The 16,854-nt window shown below is 43.0% G+C and overlaps 1 protein-coding gene across 1 annotated transcript; it reads left to right on the top strand.

The window, feature by feature from the left end:
• Nucleotides 1-2,943: 2,943 nt before the first annotated feature.
• peli2 (pellino E3 ubiquitin protein ligase family member 2) lies at nt 2,944-15,209 on the top strand. The gene is made up of 6 exons (XM_070920343.1): nt 2,944-3,145; nt 8,065-8,194; nt 10,388-10,489; nt 11,463-11,660; nt 11,881-12,069; nt 12,221-15,209. The coding sequence occupies exons 1-6, from the start codon at nt 3,042-3,044 to the stop codon at nt 12,797-12,799; spliced, it is 1,302 nt and encodes a 433-aa protein (XP_070776444.1). The 5' UTR covers nt 2,944-3,041; the 3' UTR covers nt 12,800-15,209.
• The last annotated feature ends 1,645 nt before the right edge of the window (nt 15,210-16,854 follow it).

Here is a 16,854-nt window from a genome sequence, read left to right as displayed (position 1 = left end):
TCCCATCAGTAAGATGTGAAAGTGTGAATGCAACTGGTAGCTGAAATAATCAAAAAGACAACATCTGACTTGGCTGTAATGTTGGGGGGAAAATCACCCTGTTGTGGTCACTTGTTGATGCTGTGAGTGGCTGAGTGTGAAAGTGTATTGTAAGCCCAGATGTGCCATGGTTGTGATTTATCTTTACCAGCTTTCTCTTTTATTGAAAGCATAAATACACGTTCTGTGTGACTGGACCTGACTTGACTTTGGGTATCTGCACAGAAAGCTCTTGCTCTCATCTTTTGCATGTTAAAAGGCCTTTAAAACAATAGGACTGTTGTTCTACTGGGCGCGAGCAACATGGGATCAGCACATTCCTCGCATTCTCCCACACTGTCATGCTGCAGTCAGCTGATTGGAGATCTGGCTTTTACCTTCATGGAAACCTCGCGACGAAACAGGCGCCACTGTATCTTCAACATACTCGTCATTAACTGGATAACAGGGAGCGCCTTTCACAGCTTGCTGCTGGAGGCTGCTGTTGTACTGTATGTACACAGTCCCCTATTACGCAGCTGAATCCTAATATACAGTCATGGGTTTAAATGTCTTGATTCCTCTGATAACAATAAACAAGCTGTTTGCAATACATTTCATTGTATGATGATCTCTAAAACTGACACATTTATACTTTAATTATATATATTTCTGTCACTTTTATCTCATATAATGTGTCTCACTGTTCTGGGAAAAGCCTGACATGTCATCCTATGTGGGTAAATGACAAAAGATTTCAAAATTGTGGGAGAAACCAGCAATAAATCTGCCTGAAGTTAGTCAGACACTTACGCCTAGTCTCATGACTCCCATAGAAAGTCTGACGTGTAAAGCCTGCTGAGCAGTGAGGAAGTTAATGGGTGCTTTGTCTTTCCTATGTCATCATTGCTCACACTGTTTTGTCTCAATTGCGCAATTTAGCTCATTGCAGTAGGCCTCTGCTCTGCATGCTTCTTGCCTGGTAACATTTGACTCCTCCTCCTAAACATAGATTTGCACTCACACTATGCCAGCGCAACTTCAGCAAAGCAGCCCACTCCCTGCATCTGCTCTCCATCAGTGTGGTATGTGCTAGAGAGCCTTTGATCCCCCCCTCCAACTCTACTGTGTATGTGTGTGTGTTTGTGTGCATGCGGGAGGGTGAGTCAGACAGACACAGAAAAGACTGTAGTGCTCTTTTACACAGACAATGCTCAGTGGATGAAAGCAAGCGGAAAGAGACAGTGACACAAAAGAGCAGTAAACATTCATTATACCCGCAGCTTTAAGGCCAGCCCCTAGGCCTGTAGTTAAAAGCCTAATGCAGCTTGATCCTTGTGCACAACTGCTGAAGAAGCTGAAGTTCACTCCTCTGTACTATTAATGGACAAGTATGTGCAGCTATGAACGGAACTAACAAATGCCATGGATTAATCTGAGTTGTATTGCTTGCAAAAGGAATAACACATCAATGCTGTATCATATTGTACCGCAGAGTTTAAGTTGTGGTACATAAGGGCGGGGAGGAAAGTATCTTCATGGGCCCCAGTGACCCCCTAGTACCTTTTGTTTTTCTGTCAAGTGTTATTGCACTTTGAAACTGAACACCAGTTCAAACAGAAGGCCGTAATTACAGAGGCAATAGGGCCACTGAAGGGGCCTGAAGCAGTAAAGGCACCTCCAGCCATACAGGTTCTTGTGAAAACAAGACAGAGGCAGTAAAATGTTGATGAGACTGCCAGACCAAAGCGGAGAAGTGGCACATTCATCAGAAAGGCGAACAATTGGACATGTGGGATATCGGAAGGGGTGACATTGGAGGTCGAGAAGTTCTTGACATCCTCACATAAGGTGTTAACTTTTGGTTACATTAGAAGGTCTGTGAGTAATTCCCAGATGAAGCACTTAAGCAAATGACTAGGCCTTGGTGTTGTTATTATTATTAGACTGATTTGCATCTTCTCACATGGACCAAGGTGACTGATATTACAGGAAGAAATAAGCAGATACCTGTAGGCCCGCAACCAACAAAAGGAAAGATGAAAATAGGAAGCTAGACAACAAAATGATCAAAATGATCAATGGTAATGTGAAAATAAAACTTCCAGGCATGCAGATAAATAGTGATGTCATTATGTTGCATAATCAATCACATGCATTAGCCACCTGCAATAAAGTCATAATCAAATAAAGTTCTTGAAAGGGCCCGCGGGAGTCACCAATAAAATAAGCAAATCTGATTTCACCATCCTTTCCACTCTCTGCATGTTGTCTCAGTCAGGAAATGTACCAGGATGATTATTTTCACTGCCCCACCTTCTTGTAGACTCACTTAGGCCCGTGTAACTGTATACAAAACTCACATCTAATATTATGTGATCCCTGATACATTTGTGCTGAAGTGACTCCTATGATGCCAATACTCACAAGATGTTGTGACGAAAAGTGTGTAAACCCTTATTCTCGTTCAATATGGGAAACTGGAAACTTTGCAAAACATATCACGAAAAGTATGATCCCTTTAAGAATTCCCAGATTGTACTCTTTGTTTACATAACACAGGGTGCGATCCATGGGCCGTGCGAGGTGGCGAAACTGGGACGTTTTACTCAAAGTACGATAACGTTGCTTATCCAAGAATAAGTTAAACGCAAAATACTTCTCTCTAATGTAGTTAATAACTTTTAGTAACTATATACGACACACATAGGTCAAAAACACTACTTTAAACACATATTTGGTATGGAGTCCCCCTACACAAAGTAAAGAACAAGGGAATGGTACATTCCGGCCCTGCTGCTCGCTGTTTTTGTATCTGCTTCAGAGAGGATTCAACCGCCAAGTAAGTTACATTTTGCAATGTCACGCTAAAGAAGTTTAAGACCAGTTTATTTATAGAAAACTGGATCGGTGTGGGCACAGAGACATATGCCGCTGGATATATGATCTGAAATGAGAGCCTGTCGTGTTTTTTGAAGGGAATCCCGGGTGATTTTTGAGCCGCTGTTATTACTGTATAGCTAATGTTACACAGTGAAGCCAGAAGCCTCATGTTTTCGTCAAGCCAGGAGGAGCACTGCGCCCCGTCCAAAGACCCAGTGAAATACGGGGAGCTGGTGGTGCTGGGGTAAGTTTAGCCTTGCTAATGTATATTTAGGGATTATTTTACTTGACAGACTCTCCTACGTTGACGCTAAAGCTAGTGTTTATCTTGAGGAAGTTTCTCAAGAGGGTACTCGCGTAGCTAACGTAACTAGCGACGTGACTGCTTTGAAAATATGATGTGAACTTTTAGTAATGTGTTTTTATTTTAGGCAAACATCGACTTTTATACCAATAACTCTCATGATATACCGTGATTATGAGAAACGCCAAGCCCAGTTGAGATTCACGCGCTCACGTTACTCTACTAATCAGACACGTGCGCAATCAGAAATGTGTACGTTTTATTTTTGCTGAGCTTTTGGCGATGTTTCATTCCCTGATAACCGGAAACGACACAACAGTCGCGAGTGTCGCTGCATTTGAACAAGCCGATGTCCGCCATATAGATACGTTCAGGACAACTTTAGAAACCCCGGTGAAATGAATCCATCCATCTCAGCAACTCGGACCAGGGCGCTCCTTCTACCTTAAAGTTGGATTCATGGGGTTTTAGGAATTCGGAAGTGGTGGTGGTCCCCTCCCCCAGTCCCCAGGGTTCCTCTTATTTTCAATACTGTCTGTAGCTCAGACCGCACAACTTTACATCTGTAGTCACGCGCACATGCACTACAAAGCCATAGTTTGTATAGTTTCCAAGATGCAAAGAAATTATCTATAGATTATTGTTGCTTTAAATAGATTGAAATCACACAACTCAACACCTAAACAGGTTTCATTCTCTAATGTCTGCTGTTCACATGGTGAGGTAGGGGACCTGAAACAGTACCAGGCCCCAGGACCACTTATATTGCGATATCCATGTATATCGTTTATATAATAATTTATTTTCTTTATGGACTAAATTACCAAATAGGATATATGTGTTCTTGGCTAATCCAGCAAATTAAACACTTGAAAAATCAAGGTAAAATCTTGCCATAAAAGTGTCCTGCTCATTGATTTGCAATATTGCCCACAGTGGCCTGACACAACCCAAGATAGAAGAGGAAAGCTAGCACAGATCTATATTGTCATATTGTCCTATAGCAGCCTTTAAGATAATCCCCTATTAATCCCTCTGTGGGGAAATTTGCGTTGTTACAGCAGCATACAGGATAGTGCAGTTTATCAGAGATCCCAAACTCTCTGTGGGCACAGTTTTATTTCCTTTTCTGTAAGGTAGTCAGTAGTTAGTTATTTTTATCTCAGTATGTCTTTGTTTATATCAGTAAACTTGACAGTACTTTTGGTCACAGATTTTATAATTTTATGCCAAAATACCATTAGAATCAAGGTGCTTAAACTTCTGCCAGTAATCTTGTGTGTGGTGGGGTATCAAGCCTTAATACTTTGTCAAATCTGTCAAATAGGGCTGTTACTTACTATTTTATCAGACAGACACTTTTCCCATTTTAGACAACTTGAAGTTCTTGCATTGTGTTTAGACAGCATTTAACATTTGAGTACTTGGGCTTCTTTTGTTCAATGCAGTTTGGGCATTGATACTGAAACTATCACACTAGTATTGCAAAATATCAAACAATATCCAGCCCTGATCTATTGATGTTAAAAACACACAAGGCAGTGACATTTGTATATGTGTCTCATCCTGCCACTGAGTAGAAACTGGCCTGGCTTTTTCTTTGTTTATTTCAGAGCTATTTCAAAATCACTACTGGGTTGTTGTTGTTTTCAGGGTTTGTTCAGGATAAACTGCTGCCAGTTATCATTTTTTTTAAACTAATATGTTTATATTTATAAACTGTCAGGGCTGTCTGTGGCAACAGTTGCCACAGATGATGGGAAACACCTGCTGTGTCATCAGTGATTGGAGTTTGGCCAGTGCTGCAACTCACTTGGAAGTTATTAAAATTTAAAATGAACATTAGGTGTTTGTGCTGTGGGATGTATACAGCGTTTGTGTGAAGCACTTGAAATGAGCTGCTTGTACACAGAGCATGGCAGAGTGTGGTTTTTGTCCCTTGCCCTCCACCCATACACTCACAGCCATACTGCTTATTATAAGGGACAGAAAGTGCTGACTGCTTATTACCCCAGGCTGAACATGTGGAATGTTTTTTGGAGCTGATACTTTTGTTCTCCCTCCTGACATAAAGACACATATCTGAATCAGATGTGACGGTTGTATAATCACTGCCATGACATCACATCCCATTGATAAAACTGATGGTAGACAAGATAGCTGACAGCATGGGACAAAGCTTGTTTGAGCAGCAGTTCCCTCAGCGGTTTGTTGCCATGACCGTGGTGGCTCTTATTACTTGCATGGCTGCCCCCCATCTCTGCCTGGGCGGATTGGCTTGGTGCTGGTCAGTGAGGAGGGGGATGGGGGTGGAGAGGGTGGGGGCGACTGCGTGGGTATCCTGGAAATGAAAGGATGGATTGATCAGGACCCAGCCTTTGCCTCTCCTCAGCTTCCTCTGTCCATTGTGGCTGAGAGACTGGGCCTATTGATTGAACTCTGTACATTTCTCCCTAAAGAACCACTTGGTAAAGGAAGTGTACAAATCAACTTGGGGACATCTTTAGTACAAACTGGCACTGATTGTTGAGATGTGCTGCTTTTTTTATTCTTTAGAAATCCCATTCATCCAAGAAGGAGAAGAGTTCTCCTTTTGCATTCCTAACCTCCACAACAAGGTCAGAGTGTAGCTGGAGCTGGTGTGGTGTCAGTCTTGTACAAGGTTATATCAGTCAGATGGATACTTGAAGCCATGACAGCTTGAATGTGAGTCACTTAACTGATGGCTGCCTACCATGTAGTGATGGTTTACTGTTGATGTATTTGTACAGTTTAGATTGACCTAGTTTAGTAGTCTTACTTTGCAGCATCATGTAACCTCTGTGCCATCGTCTGTGACCTTTTAAGGCCACCCTGCCTCTGTGTCATGCTAATGAGGGTTATAACAGCTCAGCATATCTCCTCCTCATTCTGCAAACACTAGCCTTTCATGTTAGCATAAGAGGTAGGAGGTGCTGTTGGCTCCTTAGTGCAACCCTTGAGGATAGGTGATACGCCAGAGTCGTCTAATCCCTGCTCCTAAGTATTGGAAGGTAAATCCGCTGTCTGTCTGGCACAGGTCAAAAGGGAAAGCGATCACAATTAGTTGGAGCACAGCTTTAAAGAGCCTGTCCTAGCTAATGTGACGGTGGCGGTTCCTAGCTGACAGAATATTGTTCCTCAATGTAATGATGAATAATAGAAGGCACGTGTAGTGTTTCTCAGAGAGCCTGGGTTATATTCTGCAGTTGGAATTCATCAAGGAGAAAATGCTAAGCTGCATATCATCTTATTGTGCTGTATGTGAGACATCCAGGCACCAGGTATCCCACAGATAGCCCCCCCCTCCCCAACTAAATAGAAATCTGAACAATATATAGGCCTGGCTGCTCTTTATTTAGGTAGGGAGTTTCTGGGACAGGTCTAATGAAATTGGAGTCAGCACACTGTTAAATTAGCTTCAAAAGAGTGTTTATTAACGAGAGATCATCAGTATTTCTATCCCATATTTCTATCTTCTTAAGGTTGAGGATCAGTATGTTTATGATCTGATTTAATAAATATATCATAAGAGCATATTTAACATTGTTTTTTTTTTTCTGTAATTTTGAAGTGCTTTCTGTCCTGTACCTTATAACCAGAGTGGATGTCTTTTTACAGCAACATGTAAAAGAAAACCACTTTTAAACAATGATCAACATTAGAAATAAAAGCTGAAGAGTCTGTGAACCATTTTAAAACACTGATACAATTATATATCCAGTATTATTTTGTCATTTTCCTCCTGCTGTCAGTGTATTAGTCGTAGCTTTGTCCACAGTATCATCTAGTGCCTCTCTAGCTCTCTGTGGGTGGCTTGTCCTACAGGCCAGCTTTGTGCACTGTGCTGACTGGGACCATGTGTTTCCATGCCTGGCCAGCCGTGTGGAGACATGGGACAGGTGGACTAGCTTTGGAGGGAGGTAGGGAGGAGCAGAAAGAGGCTCTCGTTGCTACTGTTGCATTTGTCGCAACAAAGAGAAGAGATGTCAGGTCATGTCACGGTTGGTGGAGCTCATTCCCTCATCGTATGCATTGCTATGCAAATTTGAGGCTTTTAATAGAGATATTTCCGTTGTGCAAAGTTGCCCGATGTTGCCTGCTCAGCACACCGTGAGTGTGTGTGACAGAAGGTCTGTGTGTTGGATGGGAGTAGAGCATGGGGTGTCCCAGCTGTAGGAACCAGCTGGTGGATGGGGAGAGGACCAGTCCTACCGGAAGGGGCTTCTTCATTCACAAGGAGTTGCCTAGGCTAGGTGCCTCACAGCAGACTGAAGGGAAAATGGGAAACTGCTACTGACAAGTGAAAATAAGATGTTCCTCTGGTTATGCTGAGGCTTTTAAATTGAGATCTTAGAGCTTTCTGTATCAGTGTAAAAAAAATCCAGCTATGAGAGAACGTGTTCCAGTCATGTGTGCCCGTTCTCCACCCAGACTGTGCGTTCCCAAAGTGATAGCAAACCTGACGTGCATCTTAAAAACCGCTCCTGCCTGGGACAGAGAGCAAAAGAACAGCTGCAGTTTACACAGAGTTGGCTCGCTGAAATCACAAGTACCAGAGTGCATTATGTAATAAGAGACATTATCCAAGGTAACGCTTGCTAATAGGGTGCATTAGATTGCCAGTGATGTAATGCATGGCAAAGCTCCTTTTCAAAACGCATGAATGTTTCTAATTCCCCGTGTTTACTTGTTATATGATTACAAGAATTTTGCCTGCAAATCTCATTAGACACGTCTTTTTGCAGCTACAAAAAAAACCAGTTTGCGTTTTCATAAAAAATTTAACTGTGAATTTGCTGTCCTTCCCTCCATCCCCACCCACCCCCTCTCTGTGACAGGTACAATGGCTCTCTGCCCAATGGAGATCGGGGTAGACGGAAAAGCAGATTTGCGCTATACAGGAGGACCAAAGCCAATGGTGTTAAGCCAAGCACTGTGCACATCCTCAACACACCCCAGGCCAGCAAGGTACAGAACAGATCAGAGGATGGAAGTGATTCAATGAACAGACTCTCAGTGAGAAGGAACAATTGTCTGCTTGTCTTTTGATGTATATTTTAGTCAAAAAAACGTATTAGCATGCTATTGAATAACTGAGGCAGAGGATGATGAGTAATTTTGTCAATATACTTATGCAGTTTTGAATACATATTGAGATTGAAGGTAGAGAAATCACAGCTGAAGGAAAATTGGACTTTTTCAGAGCAGCAGAATGTTTTTTCAGTGATTTCAGTAGCTTATGGAACGCACAGTAAACTCCTTTACATTATTGTTGGCAGACCTTAATGTTGACATTTCCTATGTGTAAGTGTAGTTCCCAGCCGGGCCTCATAGCTTTTCTTTGCACCGGAATACCTGCCAGAAACTGCCCCGTCGAGTCTGCCTTCCTGCATTCCTGCCTTTGGTTCCCAAGCAAAACTGCTAAACAAGCTAGAGGAGCTGCTTACCTCTGCACCTCTCGCAGGCCAATATTCCAGACTTTATTTACAGATTTGTTAAAGGCCCAAAGGCCCTCTGGTTCAGGTTACTCTCACCATGTGGAACTCGACTCCTGCTTAGAGGTTTTTCTGTGACGGAGGCTTTTTCATTGCAGAGATAGTGCATCATTCCAGTCGAGTTTGAGCTGAATGTTGTGCTGCAGCGGTCTATGAAATATGGCAAAATGTTTGTGCTGCTCCACACTACAAGTTGTTTCTCAGACAGTTTGCTCAGAAAACCATGTTACATTGGAACATGGCCATTTTTACTGCACAGCTCAACTGTGCAAAGAGCGCCATTTGCACAATTAGTTACAGACTGTTTCAGAGAGCTGTGAGCTTCTTCCCCTTTCACCACTCTTCCTCTCTGCCACCCTGTTACCAGGCCTGGGATTCGGAGGGTGAGCTGAGGAGGAAGTTGTTGCAGTTGCCTGACCCTGCACTCCCAGCTGTACACAAGGTCAAAAATAGCCATTCCTTAGAGACGAGCAGTTTGGTGAGCTTGATTTGAGGAGAGACTTCTTTTGGAGTACCAAGCGGTCTCCCACCTTTTCTGTTATTACTTACTACTATTCTTTTCTACATTTCTACATCTACAGCTCTACCTGCTCCAGCTCCCCTCACAGTGGGGCAGTCTCGTACGAATGAACTGTGAATGCTCTGTGGCTCCAGAGCTGAGTGGGAAAGCTCACGTGTCTGCGCACACTCTGGTGTTCATGACAGATAATGAGGAGCTCCCGTGATGCCACTGCCAGCCTCATATTCAAGTCCTGCCCCTGCTTTCTCATTTCCCCACTTGATCTCAATTACTGCATTTGTGCATGTGTGATTGTTTGCATTGGCCTTCCTTCGGGGGTTGGATGGCCCGAGGCGGCGTTTTTATTTTCACTTCTTCAACTGAGGAACAGGGGATTGAGAGAGACATTTTGGTGTTTTGTGCTTACAAAAATACATGTTTCTGTTTGGAGTGTGTATGAACTTGTTTCAGCCGTTGAACAGGTGGAGCACCATTTGTTTGTAGCGGCGCAGTCGAGACAAGACTGCATGTGATGATGACATTTGTCCCCGTCTGTCTCTGAGGTTACAGCAGAGTGTGGCAGTGCTGATGACCCACTTTCTCTCTCCCTCTTTCCCTCTTGCACGTGACAAAGAGAAGGGGGGGGGGTTGTTTTGGAAATGGAATTTGCAGATTATAGCGGGATGATAGTGGCATGTGGTTAAGTGTTGATGGGAGCTGGGCCTGAGTGGCTTTAACCCGCCCTCTGTCACTGAGGCGGTTCAGCTGGTAGGTGAGCTCGTGTTAACCGAGGCCAGTGGGCAGTTTTATGGTCACTGCCATGGGAGTGTGACTTTACACACTCTTCTCTGTTCCTCTCCCAGAAATTCCTGCCACAGCTCTTTTGGTTTTAGGTAATATGAAGTTCTTGCTTTAATGTCTAGTCTAAGAAAATACAGTGATAATCTATTGTAAAGCCTGAGAATGTTTAAATAACAGGGTGAAAATGAGGACAAATATATATTCTCTTCTATAGTGGTTGTTGAATCTTTGGTGTTTTGTCTTGATCTGTAATTTAACCTCAGCAACAATGCAGTGATTGCATGTGGCAGTAAACAATGAAACACTCCTTTGTTGTTGGTGGAATTTATACTTAAATTGTTAAACTATCTATTTGTTATATTTCAGGCCGTGAACTGTAAAGGCCAACACAGCATCTCCTACACTCTGTCCAGAAACCAGACGGTGGTGGTGGAGTACTGCCATGATAAAGACACAGACATGTTTCAGGTAAAAACCCATTAAATGACACTGTTACTTGTCTGATTAGGGCTGCAACAAACAATTACTTTCATTATGGATACAGTATAATTTCCCAGAGCCCAAAGGGATGTGTTCAAATTGCTTGTTTTTATATGGCTTGCATATTTTACTGTACTGTTTTTTGGTGTCCTAAACATTATTTGCAATACAATGTAATATTATATATAATGAAGAAATCATCAAAACCACTGACGATCGACTAATGGTTTATCTGACTGAACCTTTCAGCTCTACATTTAATTCAGAATATTTGCAGCTATGCCTTCAAAATCTATACACATTTTTACGTTGTTTCCCTTCCTGAGCCTTACACTCCACCAGTGAGTGCATGTGTACTGTCAACTCTTCTGTCTGTAGCGTTAATCTGAATGTACGGCAAGGAGAAGATGACCAGAGGGAAGTTAGCCATGCAGACACATGCTTCACATTCACATTGTGTCCATGTGTCTGTGAACAACACTGAATAAATAGCAACACAGACCCAGCAGAGACAGGGAAACCATTCAAAAAATAGGACTTTAGGACAATTTGAGAAGGAAAAAAATGAGGAAATGAAAGGGGGAAATGCTTTATTTTTGTTTGTTCAGCTTGAGAACAGTTTGGACATTTTTCTGTGTTGAACTCTGTGGTCTGCGTCAAAATAAACCTGAAATACTATTTTTGGGGGGAAAAAAAGAAGAAACTTGGATCAGGTGCACTGATATAATAACATGCTGCTGTATGAAACTTTGTGTACCAAAGTATGACGTGTCTCAGCAGTTTTACCACACACATACACACACACACACACAAATGTCAACCCACCACAAACTGAATTGCAGGGGAAGCAGAACAGTTCAGAGTTTAAATGTTCACAGGTTTTGTATTGTATTGACAAGAGCTCACAAGAAACCATATAATAATGTAGCATGATATTGATTAATTACTGTGTTGTTTGTAGATTGGGCGTTCCACTGAGAGTCCCATAGACTTTGTGGTGACTGACACAATAGCCGGAGGCCAGGAGGGAGAGGAGACTCCCATCACACAGAGCACCATCTCCCGCTTTGCCTGCAGAGTTGTCTGCGAGCGTAACCCGCCCTACACTGCTCGTATCTACGCAGCTGGTTTTGATTCTTCCAAAAACATCTTCCTCGGGGTAATTACTATTCAGTGTACCATGCCAGATATCTCTGGGGTATCTCTATTTACAGTGCTGTCGAATGCAAGGTTGGATGTTCAGTTTGTGCCTTTTTAAATCTATAAGTTCTAACCAGATAAACAAATGTGATACCTTTTATTGGCAGTGTAGTGTAAAAAGTGGACTGCCACACAGCACATCAGTTTGCATCTTCATCCATGTTCTGTCTGGCCTACAGGAAAAAGCTGCAAAATGGAAGAACCCTGACGGTCACATGGACGGACTAACAACCAATGGCGTGCTGGTAATGCACCCTAAGGGTGGGTTCACGGAAGAGTCGAAGCCTGGTGTATGGAGAGAGATCTCTGTTTGTGGGGATGTTTACACACTGAGAGAGACCCGCTCAGCACAGACCCCAGGAAAACTGGTCAGTAGCTTGATACATACAGTAATCGAACGTCACAGAGTATTAAGCAGATGTTCTAAATATGGTTGTGATGGTTACATGCATGACATAAGCATTCTTTCTTTCTTTTGCTAAGTGAAACTAAATGTGTCTGCTACATCACCCTCTGCAGGTGGAGATTGAGAGTAACATACTGCAGGACGGCTCCCTGGTGGATCTATGTGGAGCCACTTTGCTGTGGCGTACCGCAGAAGGCCTCTTTCACACTCCCACCCAAAAGCATCTGGAGGCTCTCAGGCAGGAGATCAACGCGGCGCGGCCCCAGTGCCCCGTAGGTCTCAACACGCTCGCCTTCCCCAGCATGCAACGCAGCCGTGCCCTCTCCTCTCTGGAGGACAAGCAGCCCTGGGTCTACTTGGCCTGTGGCCACGTGCACGGCTACCACAACTGGGGCCACCGTTCAGAGCAGGAGCCCAACACTCAGCGAGAGTGTCCCATGTGCCGGGTGGTCGGGCCCTACGTACCACTGTGGCTGGGCTGTGAGCCGGCCTTCTATGTGGACACCGGTGCGCCCACGCATGCCTTCGTGCCATGTGGACACGTGTGCTCGGAGAAGTCGGTCAAATACTGGGCCGAGATCCCCCTGCCCCACGGCACCCACGCCTTCCATGCCGCCTGCCCCTTCTGTGCCACCCAGCTCGGTCTCACTCAGGGCTGTTCCAAGCTAATCTTCCAGGGCCCGGTGGACTGAGCTGAAGGGTCCTGCTCAGGCAGAGAAGATTAGACAGGAATGCCAACATGCTGTGAAACTGTTCAGATTATTTTGTGCTTTCTTTTGTTCATGTAAGCCAGCCGTGGAAAGGAGTAAGTCTTCTAAAAGTTCTGGTCATATACTGTGGATTCTGCACAACAGAGAGCCATTACAGATTGTTCAGGGCCCCTTGTGGCTGTTTGGACGGCCACTGTGGGATACAGAGATGTGGAGCACACTGGACCACAGATGCCTGGCTCCTACAGAATGAAATACTGTTTCAGTTACCCTAAAAAAAAACTACCGCTTTGAACAAGGCTCCGGCGCTAGGCTGTTTTTAAACTACAATGGCTGCTGGTTTTCTGTCAGAAGGCCATAGAATTAAAGTTGTAGAAGGAATGAATTGATTTGACTCATGAATCAGACTGAACCAGATAATAGTGGTGTAGTTGGGTCTGTTGGGAATGAAAAAAAGGGGGGGAGGGTTTAAAGTTCAATTCCTGGTGGGTCTAAGACAAAGTTTTTACAGAGCCAGACAGCTGGACTGTTGGCTGGGAGAAAAGCCAGGAGAAACTTGGGGTCTAATGGCTGACTAGTTAAGGGCTCCCCATCGCCCTCTTGTCCCTGAACCCCTAATGACATCTAGATCATGTAGCTCTCCGGATTTGGCTTCCATTTGCTGAACAAACTTTAAGGAGGGGGGAAAAGACTTTGTGTGTATAGAGATATAATCCAGTGCCTCAAATCCCATTAAACTGTGGGAATATTTTTCATAAATGAGACAAGATATTTTGTTGAAGGCAAAGGGAGAGATAGTTTTGCATACGTAAGACATAAGGAAGTGACACCCCACACGGATTCTTCTCCACATTTTTATTTGACAGAAGAGGTATTTTACTACACTGAGGCCCTTGTACTGTTTTGTAATGCAAATGTTAATATATTTTTTTTCTCCTGCATAAATAATATGTGTGAGAATGTTTGAGTGTGTGTGTGTGTGTGCGTGTGTGTGTGTGAGTGGGTTGGACTGTGTGGGTGCCCTTGGGCTTTGTTTAAATCGCCCTGCATCATTTCACCCCAATCCCCCTTTCTATGATTTCGCCCACCACCCAAATAACACTACCAGGGAGAACAGGAATGACAATGAATGTACTGAAACACATTGACTCTCCTCACTGGTGGTGCTTCAATTATACAACTTGCTTTCTCAATGGCTGTGCTGTTAGCGGTATAGGTAAGGCCTACTTGCAGTGAAAGACCACATTGGAACTGTCAACCACACCTGCTTGCTAGCACTCTAGCTTGCCGTGTCCCTGCCCCACACACATGTACTGTATTCAATCTGCACTGTTGTTAGCTTTATCCCATGCTGGGTCTGATCCAATGATTTGTACGCTGTCAAACCTGGGCACAGTCTCAGCAGCATCCAGAGATTATACCAAATATAAGGAGGAGCTGTTTTCTCTCCACATGCAAGATGTAACGACCACTCTCTCCGATCCAAAGTGTTTCTGTAAACAATCCTAAACCCAAACGGCTGCTCTGGTGGAATGTTGACAGCTCTGGATTACAGTCGAGGCTGTTCAGTTGCTCGCAAACCAGCTCCATGGGAATAATGATATTATCGCACACCATGCCAAATTTGGTTAAGTTCTATTGTGTGTGGATGAGTCAAGTTGTCCAAAACAAAGCAGCAGATGAATTGAAACTAAAGAATCTGGGACGAATCTGTGCATTCTTCTGCGATGTTAGCTTACCAGACTGTGCCCATATGTAGAGTGTAGTTGAAGGCATTCATTCTGCCACTAGCTTATCAAATATTGAGCATTAAAATTACGAAATGTAGAGGGTAACTTTCTTATTGTAGCATTCAAATTTTCTTCCACGTTGCATTATGATGAATACAAATCAAAGGTAGAGTTCAGGGGCACCTTGATTAAGAGCTCCTGGATTTCACAAAAACAAGATAGGATGACTCCAGAAGTGGTGGATGGTTGGAGTATTTTTCTTTTTTGGTTCCTTCCTAAGAGAAACATACCAAGCATTCTTAAAAGTATAAGCAGCATTACGCTTCACTCATACCACAGAGCATTTCTGAATGGCTCGATTTCTTCGGGTTTTATGTAACTGCCAGGCAGGGTCAAGTACTAAGCCACGTACTGTACAGTAGCATTCCTCTCCAACACTTTCAGCTCAAACACTGTGCCCATTGCTTAAGACCGTGTTCTGTAACAGCTGCAGAGTAGCTGCCTCAAACATTCCTCCTTGGTAAACATGGGTGGGGCCCTCAGTTCACCCAAGGGCTTGTTCTATGATTTTGTCTCCTACAGGAACTCTGTACACAAGCCATAGAACGCACTGACGCTCCCAATGCCTCCTTTGCAAAGAATAAAATATTTTTTAAAAATAACTTCTGTCTCTCTGATTTCAGGCCTTCTTAAAATCTGACAGTCATGTAAAATGTCTCACTCAGGTAAGGCTGTGGTAACGATTCAGTGATTTTAAAAAGGTATGTGCATTTGATGAGGATTTGTTCCCTTTGTGAGGCTACTTGCCTTTGAACTCCAGATGTCTCAGCTGTGTACGCACAACACAGCAGTGATGTTTAATCACAGTTACATATGTGTTTCATCATTCCTCAGTATGAGCATTTCCCTGCTATCTTGGTCGCCAAAATGGCTCTGGGTTTTGATTGCTCTATCAAACACAGTATTTTGTTTTGAGATAAGGGACACATTTTTCTTGAAGTCTATTTTATTCATATTTCATGTTCTATCTTATCAGCCTCATCTTAATATTAACCATAGAAAATGACTGCATGAGCAACATTCCCTGGTGTTCAATGCTGGGTGTAGTTTCCTCTCTGGAGCCTCAAGAGGGCACTATTTCCTCAACAATAGAGATGTTGGCACCAAGCCTACCAAACCACTGAGCCTGCGGCATCCAATAGCCAAACACACAGAGCAAAGACATGGAAGTTTGATGTTTATTATGAAAAGACTCTGTATTAATACATCACAAATATATTTGAAACAAGAGAAATTGAATTAACTAAATTGGCATGCCTGAAAATCCTCTCTGTACAATTACGCTACCAGAGGATGGATGTATGTAGGCTATATATTTAAAATTGTACATTTACTGATTAATCTTTAACATTCCATATGTCTTTGCTTTTGCAATTTCAAAAAAATTAATTATACTGTTCTTAGATTTATTTAAGATTTAAATCCTGGCATCAGGCATGGCTGACAAATATGCACAGTTGTGAGCCATTTTTAGCTTTTATTTTTATGTGCATGCACAAATATTGTACCACGATGATGATGACATTTTCCATCACTCGCATGTGACTTCATCTCCTCTATAATAAGGGCACATGAAAGAGATTTAAATACATAACATGTCAGTTAGGCGTTTGGAGAGGAGTGGAGCCGTGGGATGCCTTGCTTCCTAATTAACATTTCTGCAGTAGATGTGAGATGGGTTCATATGTCTACACACTTGCCTGTTTTTCTGAATGACAGAAGAGACACTGAAGGTGACAGCATGCTAATTTTGAGATCACTCGGTGGCTCCCCTGCCTTAAGCAGGGCAGGGTTATGCAAATAAAGTGGAATGATACAATATTTTTTTTTCTTGAACCAGCTTCCTGGATGAGAAAGTAAGGTTCATGTGCTATACTGACGCTGGTCTTTGTAATAGATTGACACAAACCTTAGTACTTCCATCATCACCTTTTAAAACCTAATTAACTTCTAACACTTTTCACAGCCACACAGCTCAGTTTTACAGAATCATATTTTTCAGCTGCATCAGTTGCATTATAATGGTACTGAAAGTTTCTCTTTGGATAAATAACACATTTATTGCGACACAGAATGGCCCATTCTGCGTTAGCAAAGCAAAGCAGGGGGAACACAAACCACCGTCTTTAAAAACTCCATATCTTGTTCATTTAATCAGGGCGGTTCAGGAAAATGGTGCATGAGACGCACAGCTATGACATCAAGCCAGACAATTTGCTTATGGAATGAGTGAAATGTTGAGAGAGA

The sequence above is a fragment of the Enoplosus armatus genome, chromosome 15 (assembly GCF_043641665.1).
Source record: "Enoplosus armatus isolate fEnoArm2 chromosome 15, fEnoArm2.hap1, whole genome shotgun sequence".
Classification (NCBI taxonomy): Eukaryota; Metazoa; Chordata; class Actinopteri; order Centrarchiformes; family Enoplosidae; genus Enoplosus; species Enoplosus armatus.
This window is presented reverse-complemented; position numbering and strand designations above follow the sequence as displayed.